This window comes from Myodes glareolus, chromosome 10, assembly GCF_982192425.1.
Source record: "Myodes glareolus chromosome 10, mMyoGla1.1, whole genome shotgun sequence".
NCBI classification, from domain to species: Eukaryota; Metazoa; Chordata; class Mammalia; order Rodentia; family Cricetidae; genus Myodes; species Myodes glareolus.
In genome coordinates this window covers 52,679,271-52,705,584 of record NC_142035.1, presented here as the reverse complement: position 1 = coordinate 52,705,584, position 26,314 = coordinate 52,679,271, and the positions used below count along the sequence as shown (strand labels likewise).

At 42.4% G+C, this 26,314-nt stretch overlaps 2 protein-coding genes across 2 annotated transcripts in view; one reads left to right on the top strand and one right to left on the bottom strand.

Annotated features, from left to right (window-relative positions):
* The window catches only part of Fam227b (family with sequence similarity 227 member B), a 166,366-nt gene that overhangs the window by 40,019 nt on the left and 100,033 nt on the right, over window positions 1-26,314 (bottom strand).
* Window positions 10,629-26,314, top strand: part of Fgf7 (fibroblast growth factor 7) — a 52,729-nt gene continuing 37,043 nt past the window's right edge. The window contains exons 1-2 of the mRNA XM_048460044.3: window positions 10,629-10,911; window positions 11,495-12,051. Of these exons, the coding sequence (XP_048316001.2) occupies window positions 11,766-12,051 (286 nt within the window). The 5' untranslated portion in view covers window positions 10,629-10,911; window positions 11,495-11,765. The remainder of the gene's footprint in view (window positions 10,912-11,494; window positions 12,052-26,314) is intronic.

Below are 26,314 nucleotides of genomic sequence, written 5' to 3'. Positions count from 1 at the left end.
TGGTCTGAAGAGGTTAACTACACCAAGGGGACTCAAGAAATAAACAATCCCAGAACAGTCAGGTCAAAAGGGGGCTGGGAGACCTACACCACTACAACCAAACAGGAACCAACATTAATTCCTCATTAATGACTCTCAAAATTGATGGTCTCAATCCCACAATAAAACAGCACAGAGTAACAGACTGGATTAGAAAAAGAACCTATCTTTCTGTTACATCCAAGAAGCACACCTGCCACCAAAACCAGACGTCACCTTAGAGTAGAAGGATGGGAAGGTCTTCCAATTAAACAGACCCACGAAGCAGTAAGGCAAACAGCTATTTTAATATTTGACAAAATAGACTCCAAGCCAAAATTAACCAGGACAAATAAAAACACTGCATATTCATTAAAACAGTGGTTCTCAACCTTCTTAATGCTGCAAGTCTTTAACACAGTTCCTCGTGCTGTGGTGACCTTAACCTTAAAATTATTTTTATTGCTACTTCATAGCTGTCATTTTACTACTCTTATGAATTGTAATGTAGATTTCTGATAGACAAGATATATGATATACAGTCCCTGTGAAAGGGTCGTTCAACCATCAAAGGAGGCACTGCCCATAGGCTGAGAACCACTACATTAAAGGAAAAATTCACCAAGAGGTTATCTCAATTTCAAATATTTATACACCATTAGAAATGCACACAAATCCATAAAAGAAAAGACATAGTGACCCTGACTAAAATCACATATTGACCCTAACACAGCGATAGTGGGTGACTAACGTACCCCACTCCAGCCAACAGACAAAAATGCTGGAGCTAACTGAGATCATAAATCAAACGAACCTAGTAGGCATCTGCAGAATAGTCCACCCCAACAATAAAGAATGTGGTTTCTTCTCAGTAGCTCATGATGCTTTCTCCAAAATTGGTCACATATTATGACACAAGACAGACCTCACCAGATACAGGAAACCTGAATTCACACCCACAGCCTACCTGACCACCATGGAGGAGCAACAATAGGAACAGCAGAAAGTATACGGACTCATGGAAGCTGAATAACTCACATCTGGGTCAGGACAGAAACCAAAAAGCAAATTAGAAACGTTTAAGAATGGAATGAAAATAAAAACACAAATGAAAACATTATTTTTTAAGGAATAAGAAAAAAAGAGTCTGAGTTTGGAATTTGTTAGCATTCAAATCGAGTTTGGGTTGAAGTCAGTCTTCTGCTTTGTTGATGCTTCCAAGGTTACACAAAGTTCTATGATGCAGCCATTGCTGTGGAAGTTCAGAACTATTAAGAGGGAAAGTGAAGCACGAATAATAAAAACCAAGAGACAGATACTAGGGTTCAAGCTGAAGGTCAGAAAATCAAAACAGTCAAGCAACCAGAAAAATCTTATCTTTGCCAAGGCTGGGCGACCGCAGACTGAGCCCTGTGCCTCTGCCTCTTGTTTTATTTCCCTCTAGTACTGGGATTAAAGGTGTAAGCCACCACCACCTGCATCTGTTCTGCACTGATTTTGTGTAGCCCAGGCTGGCTTTGAACTCACAGAGCTCCATCTGCCTCTGTCTCCCAAATTCTGGGATTAAAGGTGTGTGATACCACTGCCTGGCCTATATGACTGACTAGTAGTTATTTGCGTTCTGTTCTTCAGGCAAGCTTTATTTATTAAAATACAAATGAAATATCATTACAAGAAGGCAATTGTCAAGCATCTTTTAGTAGTTTTGTATCTTTTTTAAGTTAAATATATGCTATATATTTCATATTCTTTTACAGATTTGGCTGTTTCATCTACTTTTATTTACCATATGAATAGTGCTTGGTATGAGTGAACAATATTCCTTTGAAAAAGAATTTACTTTTGAGAACTGGGGAGATGGTTCAGCAGATAAGGGCGCTGGTTGCTCTTCTAGAGGACATAGTTTAGACCCTCAGAGCCCACATGGTAGCTCACAGCCATCTGTAGCTCCAGTTCTAGGAGAGCCAGCACCTTCTGGCCTTCACAGGCACTGGGCAAATGTGTGGTGCACAGACATTCATGAAGGCAAAACACCCACAGATCACCACCATCATCATTATAATAATAATTTTAAAATATTTATTTTAATTATATGTGTGTGTTTGGGAGGAGTGAGTGGGTTGTGTACATGTGTGTTCGCAGAGGCTAGAAGAGTTTGCCGGATCCCCTGAAGCTGGAGTTAGAGTCATATATTGACGTGAGTGCTGGGAATTGAGCTTGGGTCCTCTGCATGAATGGTATATGCTCTTAACTCCTGAGCATCTCTCCAGCCCTATTTCCTTTTAAATATTCTATAACTTTTTACTTTAATGAACTCATTCAAGCTTAGAGATCTCTAGGGGCCGTGTGCAGTCCCTGCGTTCTACCCACCTAAGTCAGGCTGGTCTTGTTCTAGTTCACATAACATGATTATTCTTTTTCAAGTGAGCCATGTTTTGGCATTAGACAGAGAAGTTTCTCAAGTTTTTATCATGTTCTTTTCATTGTGTGACCTATTTTGTTTTGCATGCTTATATATATTTTTTAGCATTATTTTTTTCTCAACAGATATATTTTCTTGTTTAGAAGGAAATGTAAAAATAAAGGCACTTTTATTTTAGGAAAAGTGACCAGAAGATATTAAATATTTCTTAAAACTTCCAACATTGTTTTTCTTTTTTTTTCCCAACATTGTTTTTCTTAAGGAATTAAACTCTCAGTATCACAGGGATTGAGCTGAGTGCTCATTCAACATCCGAGGACAGCCCCAAGACTCATTTATGGCTTCAAATCAAATGACTGAAGCAGTTTAGTCTCTCATGTTAAAGTCATATAGCACAATCTTGAGTGTTCATACATTCCATTTGCTTTAATACTGGGATATATCATACTCTGGTCGTCAGAGACATCCTTAATTATAAAAACGAGGAACGGCTGTTCTTAATGCATTGCGTATGTGTGTGTGTGTGTGTGTGTGCTGTGTGAGTGGGTGTGTATGTGTGCTGTGTGCGTGGGTGTGCATGCCTGCTGTACGTGTGTGTGTGCAGATAAGGGGTTGATGTCAAGCATCGTCCTCTATCACTGTCCATCTCACTTTGAAATAGGGTCTCTCTTCTTGAGCCCAGGTTTGGCCACTTTGCTGGACTAACTGGCGGTAGGCTCCAGGGTTGTTCCTGTATCCTGTGCTGCGGTTCCCGTCTTTCTGCCTTGTTTGGCTTTCACACAAGGGATGGGGATCTGAGATCCTGTCTTCACACTTGTGCAGGAGTCCTTGACCCACAGAGCTAGCTCCAAGCCCTCATTCTCAACATTTGGGTAAAATGCACAATACAGCACAGAGAAAGTCTGCCACATTGCCAGATACTGTTCAAATGTATTTCTATATTCTGCACTCTTGTGTGACCAGTTCGTTTCAAGGAAGTCAGAAGTCCACAGTCAGTGTAGACGGCGTCTTTATTAGTTCAGCAAAGGACACTCCTGTTTATCCATTTTCACACGGCACGCCTCTTCACTTTAACTAGGGTCCATTCTCACTCTTGCGTCATCCACCACCAAGCTTTGCTCCTGACATACGTCTGCCCATTTGTTTCCATCCTTGCTGCTGTAATCCCAGTCCACGCCATGACCTCCGATGTGGATTTTAAAGACAGTCACCCATCAGACTCCTTGCTTACATTTTAGCCATCTCCTAGATGAACAAAAGGCACGTCTCATGAGGTTTGCAGAGTGGTGTCTCATATTCATACACAAGGAGACCTATTTAAACAGGTGGGGCAAATCTCAAAGCCACATTGGTTTCACCACAGGATTTCCCATTTATTCCCCATGATCATTATATTTTCATTTCTAGGAAAGGGTAGGCTCATTTTCACCCTCAACTTTGGTTTTCTTTGGAAGCTTTCTGCCCTCTGATTTCTTCTTACTGCCCAGCTCTTGACTTGCATATCATCTCTTTAGGAAGGCTTTCTGTGAACTGATGATTCCGGTCACCCCTCTCCTTTCTGTCATTTGCTATAATAGTAGCCTAATGACGTTTTTCCTGATAACCATAGGTGTGATGTAGGTCTCAACTGTTAACTTGATGAGATCTAGACTCACCCAAGAGACAAGTGGCTGTGGGTACAATCTTGGTTAGGCTAATCCAGGTAGGAGGACCCTTTCACTTAGGGTGATTCTGGGCTACATAAAATAGACAAAGAGATGTAGACACCACACTCATCATTTCCTGCCTCCTGATGAGTGCAGATGTGATATGACCCTCTGTCATAGGCCCCTGGTGCCAGGAATTCCCCATGGTGATGGGCTTTACTGCGGAACTGTTGACCAAAATAAGCTCGCTTTTCCTTAGGCTGTTTTTGTTTAGTGCATTCTGTATCAACAACAGAACAAGTTTCCAAACAGAAATTTGTTACCAGGAGTAGGGTTATTTTTTTTTTTTTTGATAAACATGACCATGTGGATAAACCTGACCTTTGGGATGGTTGTGGCTGTAACATGGAAAAGTTTGGTACTTTGTCCTAGAGATACCATAGTGTGTTGGAAGGAGAGACTGATGGGCTTTGCTGGTGGGAGCTTGGGGGACAAGAATTCTGAGAGAAATGCAACCCGCAGACAGCTGGCTCATGAGATGTCAGAGAGGAAAAAGAACTCTACCGCGGATTGGACTAGGGGCCACCCACGGGGTATTTTGGTCAGCAATGCGACTTCATTCTGACAGTGTCCTGAGAACTTGAGTGAAATTGAATTTAAAGACAATGAATTAAATTTTCAGAGAAGGAAATTTCAAAGCCGGAAATAATTCAGGCTGGGCTGATGAAACATCTGTAAGTGATGAAGAGGTCAGTGCCACCGAAGAAAATCTTCCTGTGCTGCCCTGGGACAACAGGGAAGAGTTCCCGAGATTAAATCTTTACCCATCAGTGGTTCCATCTTGTGAAGATCCAAGTTCCCTAAAAGACAGAAAGCCTAAGATGTAGGGGGTTCTCTGATCCTCAAAAGGCACTGCCTAGAAGTGTTCCCCCAGGGCCAGCACACAGAAGATGACCCAGCTGTGCTATAGGGGGTCAGGCTACATTTAGATGACAGCAGAACTCGGCGGTTTATCCATGTGGTGGGTGGTCATGCTCAAAGTGATGTGTTTGGGAGTCAAGTTGATGGGGATGGTTGTGATGATTGATCGAGATCATCAGCTCCAGCCCCACTTGAGAGACAGGTCTCCCGGGCATGCCTGTGGGAACTGTCTTGAGTAGATATATTGAATGGAAGACACACCCACTGTGGTTAGCATCATTCCCTGGGATGGATCCTGAACTTTTAAGGGAAGTAGTAACAAAGAATTCGCCTAGGACATGGAAGTAATAATTGACAAGAAGAAACAGGTGTGGAAAAAGTTGTAGCGGAAGAAATACTAATTTTGTAATCAATTAGAGGGATAAGAAGGATTCAGTCCATCTGAATGAAATACCACTGAGAAAAAAAAACATTGAATAATCTTTAAAGCTAGCATGGGTATTCAACTGGATGACAGGCTTATAGGTGAGTAAGAGTTGCCCTTCTCTCACCTACCAGACACTGTGGCAATCATGTTTTACACTGATACACTGTTTTTCAGGTATCTAGCCTTCAGAGACTATTACAGAGAAGTCAAGCCAGTATCTTTCTGTCCTTCAAGGTTCCTTAGCTGGGGCACGAGCTATATGGACATGAGAAAGATCAGCAGAAGAAACCAAACATTAGAATTACATGTGTAGGCTCAGGAGTCGCACACAAAATAATTCTCCAAGAAAACCCCGCTAATTGAAGCTTGTGTGGTCCCCTGAAGTAAAGACAGGGGTAGAGGCATGAGGTTTTACCCGGGCTTAGGGAGAGTGAGGTGGGGAAGCATGTGGCAAGTGGAGCTTGTCTTGTACACAGACAGAAAACTCTTCAGGAAAGGCAAATCTGTCTCTACGTGAATGTCAGAACAGGTGCCAGCTGTGGTCTTAACAAACCCTCCTCTCTGACTGCTAACAGTTCTTTGGAGGGAATTCCTGACCAGAGAGCTCCCTTTGAAGGCCTAATTTTCCACAAACAGTCTCTGTCTGTGGTTCTGTGAACAGTGTCCCCTTTTCAAAGGGACCAGCACGCTATGGTGCCCTGGTCACCGCGCACCTCAACATTAAGACAGGTTTTCCCTACAGCACTTTGACTGTCTTTCTTTGGAAAATTGCCTGTATCTTCCACTTTTAAAAGTTCACCCAGTACTGACCAGTCATAGTTATAAAACTAATTAAATAAAAATTAAAACATTTTTTTCTGACACATTGATATTGACAAAACATGTAAAAATGCTTTTAACTAACCTTAACCTTACCCCAAATTTTGTTGCATTGCTATGAGGATGATTAATGTGGAGTCTAAGAATGATAACTTATAGAAACAAGTAAGAAGCCTAGTTGCAAAGCCCTCCATTAGCATACTGCTCTGCCAAAGTCAGGCAGCACTGGATAGCTCGAGTCAAGGAGGACATTTCTCAAGAACCAGGCATCAGTGTGCCTTAGTTGTACTGAAATTACAACCCGTCAAACAATGGCCCACTAGTCCCAAATAGCTCTTGCACTAGAACTAAAGTCAGACATGCAATTTGAAGGATTTTAAATTTGGACTAGCATTTCAGAGAGTTTTTATAAATACAAAGTTAAACAAAGCAATTTTGTTATAGATTCGGGGATACAAAGACTCAAATGGCATTCGTAAACCGAGATATTTATAAGTTGAGTCACAGGCACACCGCAGTGCTGAATGTATGACTCACGCTTTGCATCGTCTGTGCAATTAGTGTTTAAATGTTACGGCATCATGCCAAAGGCATGCGAGCTGTTTATACGATCAAGGACCTCAGGATTGCTCCATCATGGTTTTTCTTCTGAGTTTAAATTACTGTCTTTGACCAGGTCCATCATGTTTGTCTGATGGATGAAAGCTAGGTCTGTCTTCTTGGGTTCCATCCTTTTAGAAATGAGCCCAAGTTCCTTCTGCAGTGTACACAGCTTCTAGTGTCAAGTCCATGGTTGCCTGTGCAGCTTCACACTGCCCTTTCTGCTCAGGCTCTCGCTTGCGAGCATTAGCATGGCCCTTCCTTTGGTTCACGGAATGTAAGGTCTTGGTTTCCCTGCCCTGTACCATCCCCAGATCCCCTTGTTTATACTGTCCTCTCGCTGGAATGCACACTCTGGAAGGGCAGGGATCACTTCCAAAAGACTCACCATTGTGCCTTCAGAGGGCCGACCCAGCATCTGGCAGCACAGAACTAGAGGATAAATATTTGTTCCAATGGATGAATCAAGATGATAAGTAAGGCTCGTTGCACAGTACGATCCAGAGTCAAGGCTGGATTTATGTATTGAAACCACACAGGAAGTGGTGATGACAAATCCCTAGTGTGGGGTCAGCTGTAGGAACACGGAGGGGACAGAGTTTGGAACCAGTGTCAGACATACGGCACAACATACACAGTCATTTTATAAGAATTAATCAAAAGAGTCCCAATCCTACCTGGGACTGGAAGACAGAGGTCTCGACTGCTTTTGGAAACCAACCCAACAGCTATATTTGTGTGCCATAAGATAGCATATTTGTAACTGCATTTATTATAATAGTTCTACAGTAAAATATATGGAAGAAAGATAAATGTTCACGAAGGTTGATTGGATACATTGAGATATACTCATCCAACGGACAAACATGCGACTCTAGAAAACAAGCGAACTTTCTAAATTCTGAGATGTGAAATGTTGTATTTTTACTAAGTGAAAATAAAAGCAACACATAAAACAACGTCTGTGTGTCATAATGTTGAAGGGGTGGGATATAAAGTGAAGACACCTGAATACATGTGTATAGCATGTGTGTATAAACGTGAAGAAACTGAACACTGAAACCTAAGATCCCACAAGCCAGAGTTTCTACCATTTACCCGTCCGCAGAATGAGGACCGCGACGAAGACTGCGCAGGAAGAGGAAGGTGGTAGATGCGGCCACTGATGCTTATGAAAGAAGCTCTCTGTATTTCTAAGTGTATTTTATTCCCAAAGCACATGGGGGCAAGTCTGAGACACCACTTCTGTGTGAGGCTTTTCCGGTGCTGACGTCCACCTCTAAGAACGTCTGAAAAGTCAGTATTTGAAGAAAAGATGCAGATCTTTCTTTTCTTTTTTTTCTTCCTTTCTTTTTTGAGATAGGATTTCTCTGTGTAACAGCCCTAGCTGTATGATTGGAGCTAGCTCTTGTAGACCAGGATGACCTTGAACTCACAGAGACCCGTCTGCCTCTGCCTCCCAAGTGCTGGGATTAAATCACCACATGCTTTCAGATGCAGACCTTTTCCTCACAGATTTAAAATGCACAAGAAGGAGAAATTTCCAGCTAAGGATGAAGCTGCCTCTGTCTGAAAATGGTGACGGACAGAGAGTTTCCAGGGCGCTCTGTGCTTCTCCGAGGCTGTGTGAGCAGGACAGGAGAAACAGAAGATGGCTGCCATCGGGTAACTCAGAGACAACGAGAGCAGCCTACCTAGAGATAACCAGACTGCCTGCTCATTGAAAACCATTTCCAGCAAGTAAGACTAGAGAGGACGAGAGGGAAATTCCTTTCCCCATCGTGGGCCCATCTTGAATCGATTATTCTCCTATAAGGAAATGAATCAATAACTTCCAAAGAAATTTAAAGCACTGATACACTTCCCTGCCTGATACTAACCTGATCAGTGACATGACTCAGATAATTTTAGAACTTATTTTTAACATTGCAGGTACTCCTCTGCAGCACGTTTTACGGAGAGGTTGCACGTTCTGCAGTGTGCACTGAGAACTGACCGCATAGCCTTCATTGCTCTGGAGGGAATGCCAGCTCTTAGGAATTCAGAAGCTGCTCATTGTTAGGCCCCCGCCCTCAGATTATGGGACATTGCTAAAAAGACAAGAACAGCATCACACATCCTTCCCTTCCCTTGGGCAAGACATGATGAGATGCTCTGAGCCCTCTAGATGTCAACAGATGCGGTTGTAGAACAGTGTGCCCTCCTCTGCTTTAAAGACCTGGTGTTTCAATATTTTATGAACCAAGGACAACTGGGTATGTTTAAAACATGCTGCGCTGTTGACTCCCTCCCCGACAAGCACCGTCAAAAAGGGGAGCACAGACTCATTCCATTGATTCTATTTAGTTCTCAGTCTCTGTTTGGTCTACCTGCACCACCTGGTGGTAGTGTATGTTAAGTGCGAAGTTGTGTGTGTGTGTGTGTGTGTGTGTGTGTGTGTGTGGTGTGGCTGGGGGGTATGTGAAAAAGAGAATTTTAGTACATGTCTTCTTAAATACTCATTTGGACTGATGATACAATGGCTTCATACTAAATATAAAACACAGGCTTGCTCAGTAAAGGATAGGCTGGAACTCATTTTGGAAAGCAAAAGGACTCTCTTATGTCCATTAATTAATAACCTTATAACACTGTTCTGGATTTATCAGTTATTTATTATGTGATTGCTCTCAAGGAGGCATAAGTCAAACACCAAGGCAAAACCATTTTTCTAAAAGAATACTGGTTTTACCAATCATGTGTCCCTTTGCTTCTGTGAGCCATCAGTATAAACAAATCACAAGACACAGGATGTTAAGGTGGCAGAGCAGCACCGGCCCAGTTAGACGTGGTCATTGATTCAATACCCGAAGCAGCAGCTGAGCCACGGGGAAGTCCAGTGACTGGTCCAAGGCCACAGCATTTGTTAGAATTGCCATCCAATAGGAAGCTAGATCTCCTCAGCCTAAAGACTCACACACAATGGTGTAACACTTGGGAAAAGATACGTCCTTGCTTGCCTAGAAATATCTGCTTTCAGACCTCGAGCAGTGGCTTGTTCTAGCACACTGAGTATGAAGGACTGACTATCCCCTGCATTCTACTTGCAAAAAACCAAACCAAACAAACAAACAAAACCCCCCAAAATTAAAAACAACAACAAAAAGCTACGTAAGGTCAGGGAGCCTGTGTGTGTCCCTGTATGTCTATATGGGTTCCCTGCATATATGTTATGGCTAAGTATCTAGGTGTTCTTGTGGGATTCCTAACAGTGGGAGCGAGCGCTCCGACTCCTTTGTCGACTTATGGGACCCTTTTCCTCCTACTGGGTCGTCTTGTCCAGCCTTGATGTGATAGTATGTACCCAGTCTTAATGTAGCATATTATGCCATGTTTGGCTGATGTCCCTGGGAGGCCTGTTCTTTTCGGAGGGGAGATGGAAGGGGCACAGATCTGAGGGACAGGGAGATGGGTGGAGAGAATGGGGGGAGGGGAGGGAGAGGAAATTGCAGTCTGGATGTAATATATGAGAGAATAATAATAAAAAAATTGTAAAGATCTTCTGACTATTTAAAAGCCTGTATACATGTTCTCGGAAACGTTTCCACAGTTGCGCAGCGGCTCTGTCTTAAAGGTCTAACATTATTTCCCTTTCTCCTTGTAACTGCTTGAGAATCAGAGGGCTGTTTCCACAGAGCGGATGCCCACTTGTAGATTTAAACATACGCCGTGTTCATAGCTCCCCCTTATGACCACTCAACATTACACAAGCCTCCTTCTAGCCCTGCTGGTTCATCCAACAAACAGCTCACTGGTTAAGTTTTAATTGCTTCCAATGAGGTCAGCAAAGGTATTTATTGAAAAATCTCTGAATAAAAGGCTCCACGCACACACACAAGCGCACGCGCTCACACACGGAGAAACCCCTTTTGCCTGTTGATTTATGGAAACAATTATGATTCTGCTGGAGGATTTCTCAGCTGAGAAATAGTTTGTAGCTACAGCAGAGAGGCTCAAGTTGCACGAGGCAGACAGCAGACACGGACCTCTTGTGTACCCAGCTGTTCTGAACAGAACAAGTAAGTTACTGTTATTTGTTTTTACAGCAACGCGGACTCTTTTCTGCAAGGTTTTCTCTTTCTGTAGTTACGGTAGTGCGGGGGGGAAAAGGCGTTTGGACCATGTAAATATCTACAGAAATGGGCTGGAGTATGTATGGAAAGAGAAGCTGGCAGCTCTCCAGAGCAATCCCGACACTTAACTTGAAAAATATGGGCAGTTTAGGGGGAAATAATTATTAAGCACAAATGTAAAAGCATACGCTAATGAAATCCAGGGACAGCGTTTCTCTTCTACTGATAGTGGCTATAAAACTCAATTGGAGTCAATAGCTCTCAGTACAGGGTGCTCTTAGCAAGACAGCAACTGGAATGAATGGTGCAGTTTTATTGTGATGTCTCTCTACTAATGCCTGGCTCTTCTGAATTTGCATGCAGAGTGGCAAAGATGCTAAGACCCCCTGCGGAAGGTGTTTTAAGTGTGCCTTCAATGCTTTACTACACTGTGTGTTATTCTACTTACCCACTGAAATTTATACAACCAACTTTTCTCTTCCTCTCTCCTCCCCTCCCCTCCCCATTCTTTATCTCTCATTGTGAACAGAAGTCAAGCAGCACACGGCACGACAGCAACCGGCCTTGCTGCAAGCTGTGTTTATAAGGATTCATCTCTCAACTGTGTTACTGAAGGAGGAATCCTGCTATTGGTATCCGAAGCTGAGAGATAAGCCTAAGAGTCTGGAAAGAGCGACTACCTTTTCTCAGAGCAATCTACAGTGCACAGATAGGAGGAGGCCCATGACCTAGGAGTAGCTGTCAACCCAAGATTCGGTTCTCATTATGTTATTCATGAACACCCGGAGCACTACACTATAATGCGCAAATGGATACTGACATGGATCCTGCCACCTCTGCTCTACAGGTCCTGCTTCCACCTTGTCTGTCTAGTGGGCACTGTGTCTTTAGCATGCAATGACATGACTCCAGAGCAAACGGCTACGAATGCGAACTGTTCGAGCCCCGAACGACACACACGAAGTTATGATTACATGGAAGGAGGGGATATAAGGGTGAGGAGACTGTTCTGTCGCACACAGTGGTATCTGAGGATTGACAAGCGAGGCAAAGTGAAGGGGACCCAGGAGATGAAGAACAGTTACAGTAAGTGACGTCTTTATTACAGCCCTGGTTAGATCTTTCTGTTTTGTTTAAGGTTCACCTTTTGGTGGCATGTTCTCCTTTCCTCTGGGGTTAGGGGGGCAATGCAGTACCAACTCCTAATTTCTCTCCATTGGGATTTCTGCACCAAGTCTCTAAAGTATCTGTGAGAACAGGGCAAGTGTACTCATCTTATGGTACTGACAGCACAAGGCAGTGGAAAATACTTACACTGTGGCCTAAATCCAAAATGCTCTTTAGGAAGAAAACATTTTGCAGACAGTCCTCAGGCTGACATGTGTTGTTTGCCTAGAAAACCCCGTAGAGGTTTGCATACAGCTCTCAGTAGGGGTTCACCAAACTACCAGTCACGAGTCTGAGGAACAGAGACGGCTCTGCCTTTATTAGCCGTGTTGCCGTTGAAAGGACTTTGTCGTGGTGCAAACCGGTTAAGAATCTACTTTCTGAGCATCAACAGCTGTGTGCTTCTAAAACCGAAGGGAGTCTGCGATGCCTTCAACCTTAGTCTAATGAGCTTGCATTAGATTCTTTGATCCCCTACCCAACAGACGACAGATCTTCCCAAGGGTCTCTGCCGTGGAACCTCTATGTTGCTTTATGAGGAGCATGAATGTGAGGAAGCAGAAGTGAGTTAGAAGTCATGTCCAAGACTCACTTCCAGCTGGAGCACCCCACTTTCCCCTCAAGCCCCAGCTGCCCTTTCTCCTTAAAATGTCAGGGCTTGCATTTTCATCTAGTGATTACAGCTAGTAACTAATTTCAGTAGCATTAAATTCAGCAGAGCGCACGCTCAACTTTCGCCTTAAGCATTTAAAACTCACAAGTGGGAATAGGTTTGCCAGCATTACTAATAGATGGACAGCATTGACTTTGTGTGTCTGGTAACATGTGTGGCAGCGTAGATGAAAAGGATGCATGGAGGTGACAGTGTAGCCGAGTGTCTGTGACAGGGCCACTCCCAGCTTTCCTTATCTGTTCTCCAAACAGTCTTTGAGATCTAACCTCATTGACCAATAAGCAAGAGTTTGGTGACTCTGTTTCCAATATGAAAACGATGGACCTCCATTTAAGCTATGACTGGTGGAAATTGTGTGTAAGGGAACCTGCCAGCTCTGGCAGACTAGTGCTATGGAATTCAGCTATTGACAGCTGCTTCTATGTGAGCCATTGAATTTGGCCTTTTCATTTCATGGTAAATGAAAGCTCAAAACCAGTGAGCTTTACCATAGGTGGCAGAATCTGGGGGAAGGTCAGAATCTAAGCGGCCGTTCCAGCACGTGTTCTGTTTCTGTCTGTACATGACTCTGGGGACAAGTGCTTAGTTTTTCCATCCTTCAGCCTGGAAACATGGATGCAGTTTTCAAAACCCTTTCTCATTTTCACAGTCTGCTCTGTTCTCAATCAGGGAATGTACTAAACAAAGGAAAGAAGCCTAGCCACCCCTTTCCACAACTGTCACCCAAAGAAGGAGCTAAATGTATCTGTTATCTCTCCACAGTAAGTCATGTAGCTAGGGCTAATTTCAAACTTCATAATAAGGTCATCATAGCTGGACTGTAGGCCTTTTCTACTTAAGGATTAATTTCTTTGGGTGCTTTTTACTAACTCATGAAAAAGGTTAAAAATAATGAAAGATAAAATTCAGTGAAAAATGAGTATGTACAATTATTTGAGATTAAAGCAGTTACAACTGGGATGAATACATATATGCAAATTTTATTTTGTTTTGTTAAATTCCTTGAATTCATGAATTTCAAATATTTGTACGCACTTGCAAAGTGGTAAAATCACTTTATGTTTTGAAGCATGGTTTAGTGCTACCCTTGAGTAGCCCTAAAGCCTATTTGGCTCTCCTCTCTCCCCCAACACTGATTCTAGAGTAATAATACAGACATAAGTCTCGTCCCACATCACAGTATCTCTGTACTCGGAGAGATTTGATAGAGTTTATGCAAATGACTTTCACTTACAAGCTTTTTAATAGTCTAAACTTACATACTTTCTCAAGATAGTAAAATCTCCTAGAAAGAGAAAACCTCACCAGAACCTTTTAACGAATCTATATAGGGGTTGTCATGACCCTGCCACCCTAACGAAATGGACAAGATAAGGTTTCTCCAAAGTTAGACAGATGTCAAGGTATTTTTGTGTGTAGGAAATCCCAAAAGAGATAAGAATAAAGGAAAATAATTTATTCAGAGAGAATTCCGATAAGCATTGCCTGCTGGCTGAGGCAGCCTTGCTCATTTTAAGCATGAACACAAGCAGGGCACCTGCGAGGCTGAAGATGCGGAATCCAGGTACAAGGAGTTTGTTTACATCAGCCAAAGAGGAGGCAGGCGAGATGCAATCACAAAAGCTGGGGATGGGTTCACAGTCCTCAGAATCAGCTCAAAGATCCAACCAGGAGGTTCCCTCCTGCTGTCAGCAGAACGACAGTTCAAAATAACTGGATTCAAGTCAGCAGAATTCAGAAAGGAATAAAGCTCAGAGTTAAAGCCCCTATTTCCTTCCCGTGGTCTGATGCCTTCCACTTCTAAGCAGGGCCTTGAACGTCTTTGGAGGCCCTTTATAATGGCACTGGTTTTCGTTTTCTTTCTGTTAGCCACTCTCATGGCTTTTGTTTGAGTGAAAGGAAACATGACCCGAGGATATGAATAAGACTTGGCAGGCTGCTTGCTTCCCCAGCGAAGCATGGCACCCTGGGGTCCTGCACATGCTAAGCCTGCCTGTTACCCACTGAACCACATGTTTTCCTCCAGGGAATATGCTTTATAAGACATTGATAGATATGGAGCGGCACTTTGGGAAGAGGCGAAAGACCTGGGTATGGCACCCTGCTTCCTTAAGGTGTGGGACTGGGATAAGTCTAGAGAGCAGGCAGGTGGGGCTGGTGTTAGGTTACGTGCCGTGCCTCAGATCTTCAGGGGAATTGAAACATCACTTCAGTGGTGTTTGGAGCCTTTGCTTCAGTCTTCCTCCATGTTATATTACTTTGCAGAAAACATTAAGTTTAGATTAGAATAAGTAAATTGTATAGTAAAAAAACAAAAAAGAAAACAAAGAAACCCAAACCCTCCAAAGAGTTCACCAAGGATAAATTTATGGATTTGGGAATTCAGGAGCAGCAGACCACTGTGTGAACTCCTTCGGGCAGTGTGTTGGGGTGGGGGACGAACAGATCTCCTCTCTGTTCTCTCTGGTGGCCCCTCATTCAGCTCTACAGTAGGTTTTGAAATGACGGAATTGGATCTTAACAAGAAGAATAGACGCAGAAGTCCTCGCAGCAGGGGGACGTTGGTAAGTAGCATTGTGGAGGGACAGGGAATGAATGGTCAATGCTTCCAGCGCTTCTGTTGTCAGAACTGTCCTCTTGGAGGCAAGGCCAGCGGCTGGGTCTGGATAATGATTGGAGCAGGCAGCTCCTCAGCAGACAGAGGCAATCACTCCACACCTGACAGAAATAACACAGCTGGAAGTTGAGGTGCTGAGTGAGAGATGGCAGCAGTGAGCTGGGTGCCCGACAACTGCTCCGAGAGACAGATGTGGGACAGAGGACCCAGCCCCCGGAGATCATTTTCCTGCTTTGTTTGTAGTTAGGCACTAAAATATTGTGTTCGCAACAATAGTTAATACCATCCGTTCCTCTTGAGAACTCCTTGATGACCAGAAGCCTCTGATCTGGGAGGAAGCCCATCTGCCCTTTTTGAGCATTGTTAGTCACAAAGTAAGAAAGGGTTATTTGTTCTGAAAGTTGGCCCATGGCTTGGCAACATTCGCTTTTGGACTGGTAGGCTGTGATGGGATGTGGCCTCACAATTGGCGGAACACAAATAAACACAGCATTGTTGGATTTGACTTTGGCCACAGAACCTTCAGCAACTCAATTGTCAACAATTCCTTGGATGGGTTCCTGTCTGTGCTAGTCTCTATAGGGCCTCCCAGTACACAACATCTTAGAGGCTGAGAGTGTAAGCATGTTTGGGTCCCATAGAGTTCTCAGTAACGTCTCTAGAAGAACCACCCATACTATCAAAATAAAGAATCAAAATTATAAATGCAATGCCTGCCTTTTAAAAAGGATAAAGACCTTATCCATGAAAAACTATGGAGTTCTGTGGAACACATGTGCAAAACAAAATCCTAGAAATGATTGACAGGTTGGAATCTTCTAGAACTGGCAACTGGGATTCCTTATTAAAGGAATTTCAAGTCTTTAAAATATGAGGGATGTATAAATTACTGAGGGACAGATTTAGAAATGTTAGCTACTCTGAAAACTCAGTTTTAAATTGTTTTTTTCCATATTATAATCTATTTAGTTATGACAGGTAACTGAAACTTACTAAATGCTAGAAACTTCATTACCACAAATATGCTCTCTTGATATCACTTCACTCAAAACGACCAATTTTTAATGCTTAGGTTTTTTTTTTGGCTTTGATTATTTAGTGTGTGTGTCTGTGTGAGTATGTGCATGCTACTGCAGAGATGCCTAGTGGAGGACACAGATGTAAGGTCCCATGAAACCAGTGTTACAGGAGGGTTGAAAGCTGCCTGATGAGGGTGCTAGGAATCAAACCCAGGTCCTCTGCAAGAGCAGTACAGGTCTTAACCACAGGGCCATCTCTCCGGCCCTAAACTGACCATTTCAATGTTACTGTTATTTCTGCATTAGTCCAGATCAGATGGCCTTTTTCCTATGGCTGAGGTGTAGAAGCTCTCTCCAGCCTGTAGGTTAGGAGAACCAAAGGCCGGAATGACCTAAGGGAGTAGAAAAAGGCAGATTTTAGACACGTGGAAGGAGCTGCTTTCTCTAGACCCGTTTTTCTCTTCTATTGCTCAATCTTGGCTGAATATTCTATTCATCTGGGACCTGTAAAAAACTATGGATGCCAGATCCCATCCACCAAGACTCTCATTAACTTCATCTAGGGTGCAGTCTGGGCATCAGGAATTTTAAAAGCTCTCTAGATGATTCTGAGATGTGTCCAAGGCTGAGAACTACTGCTCTGTGGGAATCACATTAGCGCGCTTGGGAACCCGTCGCTCAGTTGAATCAGAATCCTACCAGGAGGGGAGGAGACAGGAAATCAGCATTCTTTACAGTTGTCCAGGGACTCCGTGCACAGCTAGAACGGCAAACTGCTACTTGGGGGGTGGGAGGTGGGAGGTGGGAGGTGAGGGGTGGGGGGGTGGGGTGCAGCCTGAGCCGCCTCAGCGATGCTTTATGAAAATTTTGGAGCCCTGGCATTTAGAGAGTTTAGGAGTTAAACTGGCCCCACCGCCAGACTGGAGGAATGTATCTCTGAATTGTGAATCAAGGAGTTCTTCTAGGCCCACTGGACTTGGACTAATCTTAGTGTCATTAGCATGTGCTCAGCCAGCCGAGACACGAATGTGAGGACAGCCCTGTAGCATGACAGAAGAAGGTAACACAGCTGATTGTGACAGGTGCTGGAACGGGAGGCCAAGGGTGGCACAGGCACCAGTGTCTGCTTGCATCTGTGAACCCGGACATTTCTAAATTGGGCTTTTCTCCCGCATAGCCACACTGGTAAACTCGAAGGCAAGAGACTGAAAATGACAATTGGTCAATTTAGAAAATCCAGTGGGGACAGAACCATAGGTCCCCAAGGGATGTTCCCAATCTAGTCATCTTTGCAAGGCTGGGAATATGCATATAACGAAGGCAGCACTTTCTTTACTTTTTTTAGTAGCAAATAGTTTTGGTAGAATGGTAACTTCTGTAGAATCACCGCGGAAACACAGTATCTCTACATTTAAATTTCACATATGGTTTATAACACATAGGAGAAAAGGGTAATCGCTAATCTTCCGACATCCCAAACAGGCTGAAATGAAAGGTCTCCTTCAGTCACATGGCTTGCAAAGCTCTGTTAAAAGTCACTGAACAGGGGACGGAGAGATGGCTCACAAGTTAAGAGCAGGCACTGCCTTTTGCAGAGGTTAAGTTTTTCCCATTTTATGTTTGTATTTGAATTTTAGATGCACTTCTGGATAATATTGACAAAAATATTTGAGGCAAAATATAGAATCAATCCAGTTTGCATGTTTTCCTTAAGGCAGTTTTCCCAAAGTGTGTTTCTTAGAATGCTGGCGTCCCCCGAGATATTAGTGGTGTTTCCTCAAGCTGTTTCTCTGGATGGCTGACTAGCAAATACTTGCTTAATAATGCTGAACTCGTCTCCTGAAGAATTCTCTGAGTTTATGGTACTCTCTGGTTAACTTCAGCTTCAAGGGAATAATACATGTGAGTTCCAAAGCGACCTGACAACAGACTGCTTCTTTGTTCCCATTCTTCTCCCTAGTTTGACTTTTGGTAGAACATTTAAATTTCATTAATTTTAAACCTGAGAGCAAATTGAGATCCATCTTTGGCGTACTCTAGAACTAAACCAACCTATCATTCTGTTGTTTGTCTGAAAGAAAAGGTCACACAACAGAACTGCCCCATGATTTCAGAACCACCGGAGCTCAGCTGTGCTGATACAGAAGCATGCATGTCAGTCTGCTTCAAGACCGTATTTTGCACAGTGATGAAGGGCTAAATTCAGATATTACCAGTGAGACTGAAGCCTGAATGAAAGTTCTATCTGAGCTATAGGCAGCCATGTGGGACTATTTTCCTAACAGGAAATGATGTAGCTTGTAGCTATGTCTGGGCAACCTACAAATTATAGACTTAGTTAGCCTACCGAAACCTAAAATGTTTTTGTGGCTCCAGGGTGACTGAAGAATTCTTATCATGTGTGCTCCATACAATAAACTTTATTTTACTTATCAAAAAGTAGTTCTGACAAAAGATGCAGCTATTTCATTTATCAGTAAGTAATAAGTTTCATTAATTGACCAAGATATTTAGAAATTTGAAATTGTACAGAATCTGACAGGAAAACTACCAGAGAACCTCTCATCTGAGATTTTAGGTGACAGGGCAGTGGCACTCAGTCCTCTCCATGCCCAGGTGTTCTACTAGCTGCACACTAGGTACCTGCCCACCGCTGGCTCTCCCTGCATGTACTTAGCGCTCAATCATGAAGGCTCTTGTTCTTCCTTTTATTGCCCTCTGGCCCAGGGTGCTGCATTTAGCCCAGTGGAAGAAGGCAGAAGTAGTTATAAGTATTAAATATATTTGTCATTTAACTGATTATATATTTAAAATCAGTTCTCAGTAAAAATATACTGTTAAATCCTCAAGAAAGTTGATGCAAATAAGAACTAAATGCTTTTTTGAAATAAAAATACGCCTCACTTTTTCTTATTATCTATCCTTCAAAAATAAAATTATCTCCCAGAAGCAATTTGGCTAAATTTTTCTAGGGAAGGCCAAGAGTTCACAAGAAAGGTGTTTTGTTGTCAAAGCCAACTGCATAAGAAGTACAGACAGTATTGGTGACATTGGAAGATTAGGTATTGAGACAACAAGAAGAGCAAGCTTGGAAGAGCTGTGGGCCTCCTCAACATTCATTCTCACTTTTACCTGCTTATTTATCAAGAAGTATACCTAGAAGAAATAACTTATAGTTGATATTAGCTTTAGGAATATCTGTATTAAAAGGAGGCAGAAAAAAAAAACCTTAGCAACTAAGATGAATTGATCTACCAGAAAACAATCAGTAGACTGGTTATTTTAGGATGGGAATCTACTGACTAGTGGGAATGGCCCTTGTGATGGTTTGTTTGTGTCAGTTTGGGCATGTCCATGGGGGCACATTCTTGGTTAATGATTGATGTAGAAGGGCCCAGTTCATGGGCCATGCCACCCATGGCAGGGGGTCCTGGGCTATGTAAGAAAGCTAAAGCTGGGAGACCCAGCAGGCGGCATCCTCTGTGGTGCCCTCTTCAGTTCCTGCCTCCAAGCTCCTGCCTGGAGTTCCTGCCCCGACTTCCCTAGTGACAGATTGGCCTGGGAGTTGTTAGAGGAAACAACCCCCCTCCACAAGTAGCTTTAATTACAGTGTTTAATCACAGTGATAGAAGGCAACCCAGGGACCAGCGCAGAGAGAAGGAAAGGAGAGATCCGCTGGGCGAGAGAAATGAGGAGCAACAGGAAGCCAGGGGGCTGCTCTCAATGTGTGTTAGTGGCAGCAGCCTGGTAAGTAAGAGCATCTCTGGGTCTTAACAGAGTTTTTATATGTTTCTGATCACATCCCTGGCTGTCTCATTCGTGGAGTGGAGGCTCGGGGCCATGGGACATCATCTGTAGAGGAGGCACAGTCTCTCCCTTTCTTTGCACTAAGAAGAAAGGGATCATACACAATTTTGAAAAGCTGATGACAGCTTCCTGTTTTCATTCTTTTGTTAAATTCAAGAGGCTGAGAAACTGAAGATACAGTGGTAAACAGCTTCACAGGTTATGCTTTTGGAGAGCTAACAGTTTAGTTGGGGTTAGAGGAGGACCACAAGGCAGAGGGGGCAAGTTTAGAGGACATGGATTGGCTAACCCAACGAGAGAGAGAGAGAGAGAGAGAGAGAGAGAGAGAGAGCGCTCAGGTGTCCTAAGGGGAAATGCCTTTTAAGGCACTGTTAAGGTGGCGAGGTTTGGACATGAGAGCAATTCAGCATCTCTCTAGGATCAGTGTGAAACTCAACAATGGTTATCCTGTTTTTTTTCTTTATTTCAAAAGCATGAGAACACACACATATACCACACACACACACACACACACACACACACACACACACACACAGAGAGAGAGAGAGAGAGAGAGAGAGAGAGAGAGAGAGAGAGAGAATACATCAATACATCTTTGGGCTTGAGAGGTGGTTCCTAAGTTAACAGTACTTACTGCTCTTGCATAGGACCAGAGTTTTGTTTCCAGAACCCATACCACGCAGCTAACAACCAATCCTGCTCCATGGGGAATCTGACCCCTTCCTTTAGCCTCTGAGCACTGTATTCCTACCCATGTGCGTATTTAAAATCCCACCCATGCACATAATTGAAAGCAAAAATTTAAGAAAATCTCCATGAGAACAGTCTCTTGCAATGTATCATCAGATTTTATCTGATTGAAATATTTATTTAAAAAATAAGTATTTCCAACTAAAATTTAATCCCCAAGAAACACACTGTGGGGAGGTCTTCATCACTGTGCCCTTGGTGTGCCACAGGGAGGTATCAAAGGCTGTTTAATAAAATGAATGAAAAAGGAGGCCACTCTATTTCAGATGATGACTTCCTTTGAAGGGAAGCTTTTTTTTTTGAAAGTCATAATTCAAGTTATGTTAGCTGGAAAACACACATTTTTTTCTGCATAGCAGCATATATTTCTTTTCTTTTTTCCAATCTTTTATCATAACTGTAACCTGCTTAAGTCAGCAGCATACAAATGATGGCTATAAAAGCTACATTATCATTATGAAGGGAATTCATTTTCCTATAATGGTTCCTAAGAAGTCAGAGCTGTACTGGTTTTCAGGCACGTGGTTACCATTTTAGAGGAGAATTATGCTGATGACCTGCTGCATTCTTTCTATAAGGCTATTGAGGCGTCTGTGCATGAGAAATCTCAGCTCCTGTCTAAGAACAGTATTCTGTGAAATAGTATGGCTACTTTGTAGACTCATGGATGGACTCTGGCCACGGAAACTCTGCCAACTTTGTTCTTCACATTCCTCTTACTTGCTTGAAGATGGTCAGAAACTGAACCATGTAGATCCCAGAGAAGACGGGCACAAATCTGCATCTTGGTTTTAAAGATTTTCTTTAAAGTTTATGACCTTTTAAAGTATTGTAATGGTTTATTAGGTATTCACATTCAAATCATTACATTACAGAGTAGTAAATTTGTTTGCTGTCCTTGTAAAACTTTGAATTTAGTCTCTCTCTCTCTCTCTCTCTCTCTCTCTCTCTCTCTCTCTCACACACACACACACACACACACAACATGTAATTGGAAGCACCTTTTGGAGTGGCTAAAGAATATGGCTAAAATTAAAGTTAATTCTTTTAAAATATTGGAATTGGTGAATTTTTTCTCTACTATAAGGATTTCCTAAATTTTCTCCTAACATAAGCTTGTGATAATGCTCTTCATCTCATGGGACGGAAAACGGCCTGAGGAAACTGGCCAGGCTATTTTCTTCATTGCTACATCAATTTTCATTTAAATTAAGAAACGCTGGTGTGTTTGGAACTTGTTGATGACTCAGCTGATCACACTGAAAGCAATACCCTTTCTGTGAGCTGATGGATGTTTTCCTGGGAATCCTTGGGTGCTTAGCACACTTACGGGCAGTGGGTCTGGTGGCCTGGCTGTTGTGTTTGGTGGCATTGCACGAGGGAGTGTAGGGATTCCCAGACGAGCATTGTGACAGTATATACAGTGTGGCCTCCTGTCCGCCTTACTGCCGCACGCATTGTCCTGCTGCCTGCTTCCCCAACCCTGCTTCCCAGGGAAAATAACTGACACTTTACAGGCGGGAAAGAAGGCATCGCAGGTGATATCTTTCCCCTGGTGAAAAGACAGGGCACCGACATTATTTTGATATAGTAATACAACTTGTCACGACCAGCCTATTTTCTAGGGCTTTGCTCACAGGACCTCATCCATTTCCATCCATCACCTGCATGGGCTGGTGGAGGTTCAGAAGGAAGCAGCATGCGGAGTGTGGATGTGCACTCAAGAAGGTCTAACTCGGAAACAGACTTCCAGCTTCCACCGTGTGCCACTACACTTTGATTGGTGTCTTTAAAATACTACACATTAATCTGTATTATGCCATGGGACAATTTACATTAAAATACATAAACATAAAACTTTCTTCTTTGTAATATGGTCTAATGAGTACTCAGCATTATCTTCTATTGAGTAAACTTCCCCCACTTGGAAACATCTTCATCTGTTGCTCTGTCTCTTGAGTTGGTGTAGCAATTTCAGTTTCTTTTGCTTACAGATTGCTAAAGATGCTGAACAATACACTCTAAATGTGCTTCTGAGATTTACTGACATGCTTGTACCCTCCCTGTTCATCAGCCAGTGTCTGCATAATTATTACAGACCACATACACACATACAAGTTAACTTCAGAAATCAATCAATTTTAGGGATAGATACAGGTAATTTGCTTTTCCCCCCTCCCTAGACACCACTAAATCCAAACGGAACAAGAACAAAAGCACATACAACAAACAGCGGTGAGTGTGTTCGAACCAGCACTTCTGGGGGTGGTTTAATAGTTTAAGGGTAAATTGTTTCTTTCCATTGCTGGTGATTGTTATGCTCTCAATTAATTTCCAAGCTTTTTTTTTTTTTTAACTCTGACCAATAAAAAACAATGAGGCAACAGAAAGGAAGCAAAGATGATGAGTTAAGGTACCGACAGTGTATTTGGGTTCTTAGTTTACGAGTGTTAAATGCAGTTTTGGAACATTGCTTATGCGGCATGACTGACCTTAAGTGATTCTAGCATCATATAAAATAGCTTAGAAGTTCTATGTTCTCGAAGTTGCAATGACTTTTCTAGTAATTAGAGTGGTATTTGTTGAGATAGTTTTAGAGAGCATGCTGTACAGTATACTGCAGCTTCATTGATACATAAATACGTACTACTGGAGAATTTTCATCCCACCTAGGGATAAGTACTATATAAAAGATTGCTCAGGGTGTTCACAGTGGAACACATCCTATGAACTACCTGGTCATGTGTTCTTGGTCCTGTTAGCAGTAATTCCATATTCAATTCAATTCAACCAGAAAAATGGCTGGTTACCACTATAACGGACATGCCATATTGCGCCAGTGGGTGTATCGTGCCAGGTCAGTTGCTGCTGTAGCTCATTCACAGCTGGGTAGGATTGTTCATTACCTTTCTCCCCAATTATGGTGCCTTTCATCACTCTGAAATCTAGCCAGTAGGAATGAAGCTTGCTTTCTCCATGCTCTATGGCTCAAGTATGTGGTGTTTCCAGTAACAGGGCAACGGCAATAGCTTATTAAGTTTGGCAGTCTATGGTATCCCCCTGACCAGCACCTTGAAAAGAGATAGACTGCACCTGGTCTTTTGTTGGATACCCTGTGCTGTTTGGGAGAGGCATTGTCTCTGTGTTAAAGGGTAACACCATTTAAGACCTTTTATATACGTGCGCATTTGTACAGCCGAGGAAGCTTCTGTAGCAGTAGGTTTCCATCGGGCTTTTGAAGGTTTTCAGTGTTACTTATCTCTTGCCATACTCTGTCCTTTTCCTTGGCTCCTATCCCCCAATTTGCTTAATTCTTCCTGTTCCATTATTCCTGTTCATATCACCTGTGTTCTCTCTGCCCTTCGGCATCCCTCCCCATGCCCTCTTTCTAGCCTTTTGACTTTTAAGGATTCTCCAATTTAAGCACACATATCTAAAAACTCAAAGCTAGCATTCGCATAGGAGAGAGATCATGTGGTATTTGCCTTTCTGGGTCTAGGTTACCTCACTCAGAATGCTTATTTCCAACACCATCCATTTACCTGCTAATTTCATTTTTTCTTTATATCTGAACAAAATTCTATGATATCACAATTTCACTATCCATTCATCAATTGATAGGCATCTAGGCTGTCTCTATTTTGTGGATATTATGAGTAGAGCGACAATGAATATCTCTGCATTAGGATGCTGAATTGTATAGCTGGTTCATATGGTAGTCTATTTCTAGGTCTAAAGGAACTTATAGAATGGTTCCCCAAATGTCTGGCCAGTGTTCACTTCTAACAGTCATGTGTAAGTGATTCCCTTTCTCTATACCCACACAAGAATTTGCTATAATTTATCTTTTGGATCTTAGCCGTTCCGACTAGGGTAAGATGGAATCTCAAAGTTGTTCTACGCTTCATTTACCTTATGTCTGAGGTGGGCAAGCAAGATATATACCTGCTGAAGAACAAAACTAGATTTCTATCTTTTTCCCTGCACAAAACTGAACTCTAAATGGATCAAAGACCTCAGCCCAAAGTCCTAATAGGCCCTGAATCTGTTAGAGGAGAAAGTGGGAAAAAATACTTCAACCCAGAGGCACTTGGAAGGCCTTCTTAACAGGACGCTGGTAGCACGGGCATTAAGAGCAACAATTAATAAATGGAACCTAAACAGTTTCTGTACAGCAGGGGACACTATCAAGGCAGTGAAGAGGCAGTCTACAGAATGAAAAAAATGCTCTTTACCAGCTACACATCTGATGGAGGATAATGTCTAGGATACACAAAGAAATAAGAAAACAAATACAAAGTAAAAAAAATAATTCAACTCAATTGAAAAACAGAACATGGAATGATTTATAATTTTTATTATTAAGAATATATACTGACTATGGATCTGTGTAAAGTTTTAAAAGAAACATATTTTACTGAATTCATTACTATCTAATTTCACACAGTGAGTCTCCACAAGCAATACACTTTCATTAAACCTAAGAACTTTTATCTTTTAGTAATTCTTAGGCATGATTAATATTCTGGGTAGCTCTCCTTGAGGTCAGGGATGTTTCCTGTGTTGATTTTGTTCCGTAGACCCAGTTTAGTACCCAGGATAGTAGAGATGCTTGAATTAGGCAAAAAAGATACAAAGACAGAGTCAGGAAAAACACTGAACAGTTTCCTTCAACTCAGCGTTTAAGAAAGTTTTTTTTGTCTCAATTTTTCTTTCTACTTATTTCTACTTGGCAATGTAAAAATTCTATTGTGTCCAGCTAATCTATTGTCTCTTCCTTAAAGTTATGGAAACTCACACTTTGTAGTATGTATATAATGATGTTAGTTGTATTTTCTCCCATCTCAGTGCACTTCTCATCTGTTGGTTTCCAGACTGCCAACTGTTCTATGGAATCCTTTTGGCCTTTCAGTCCAAACCTTCCACACCGCTTAGTAGTTCCCCGTGAAGGTAAACGTGTGGACAATAGAACACCACGCACTGAGGAGGCATACTGTTCTTCTCTTGACAGATTACTGCATTCCTCTTGAATTTAGGGCCAGAGTTCCAAGGTCTGTCTGTATACAGTCTTCCCCAGCTCCCTTCTCACCTTTCCGTCCTTAGCTTTTACCTCTCACCTCAGTTACTGGGCCAGAGCTTTGCATGTAGTAGTACATACCAATTATTTTATCCAACATTCTTTATACTTATCTACCTTAATTTCCCAGAGAACAAACTCAGTTTTTGCCATTTGGATCAGACACTCATTTAACATGTTCAACTGTTTTCTTCTGTGTCTTAGCATGACACTATTGGGACTTCTACGAAATACACATC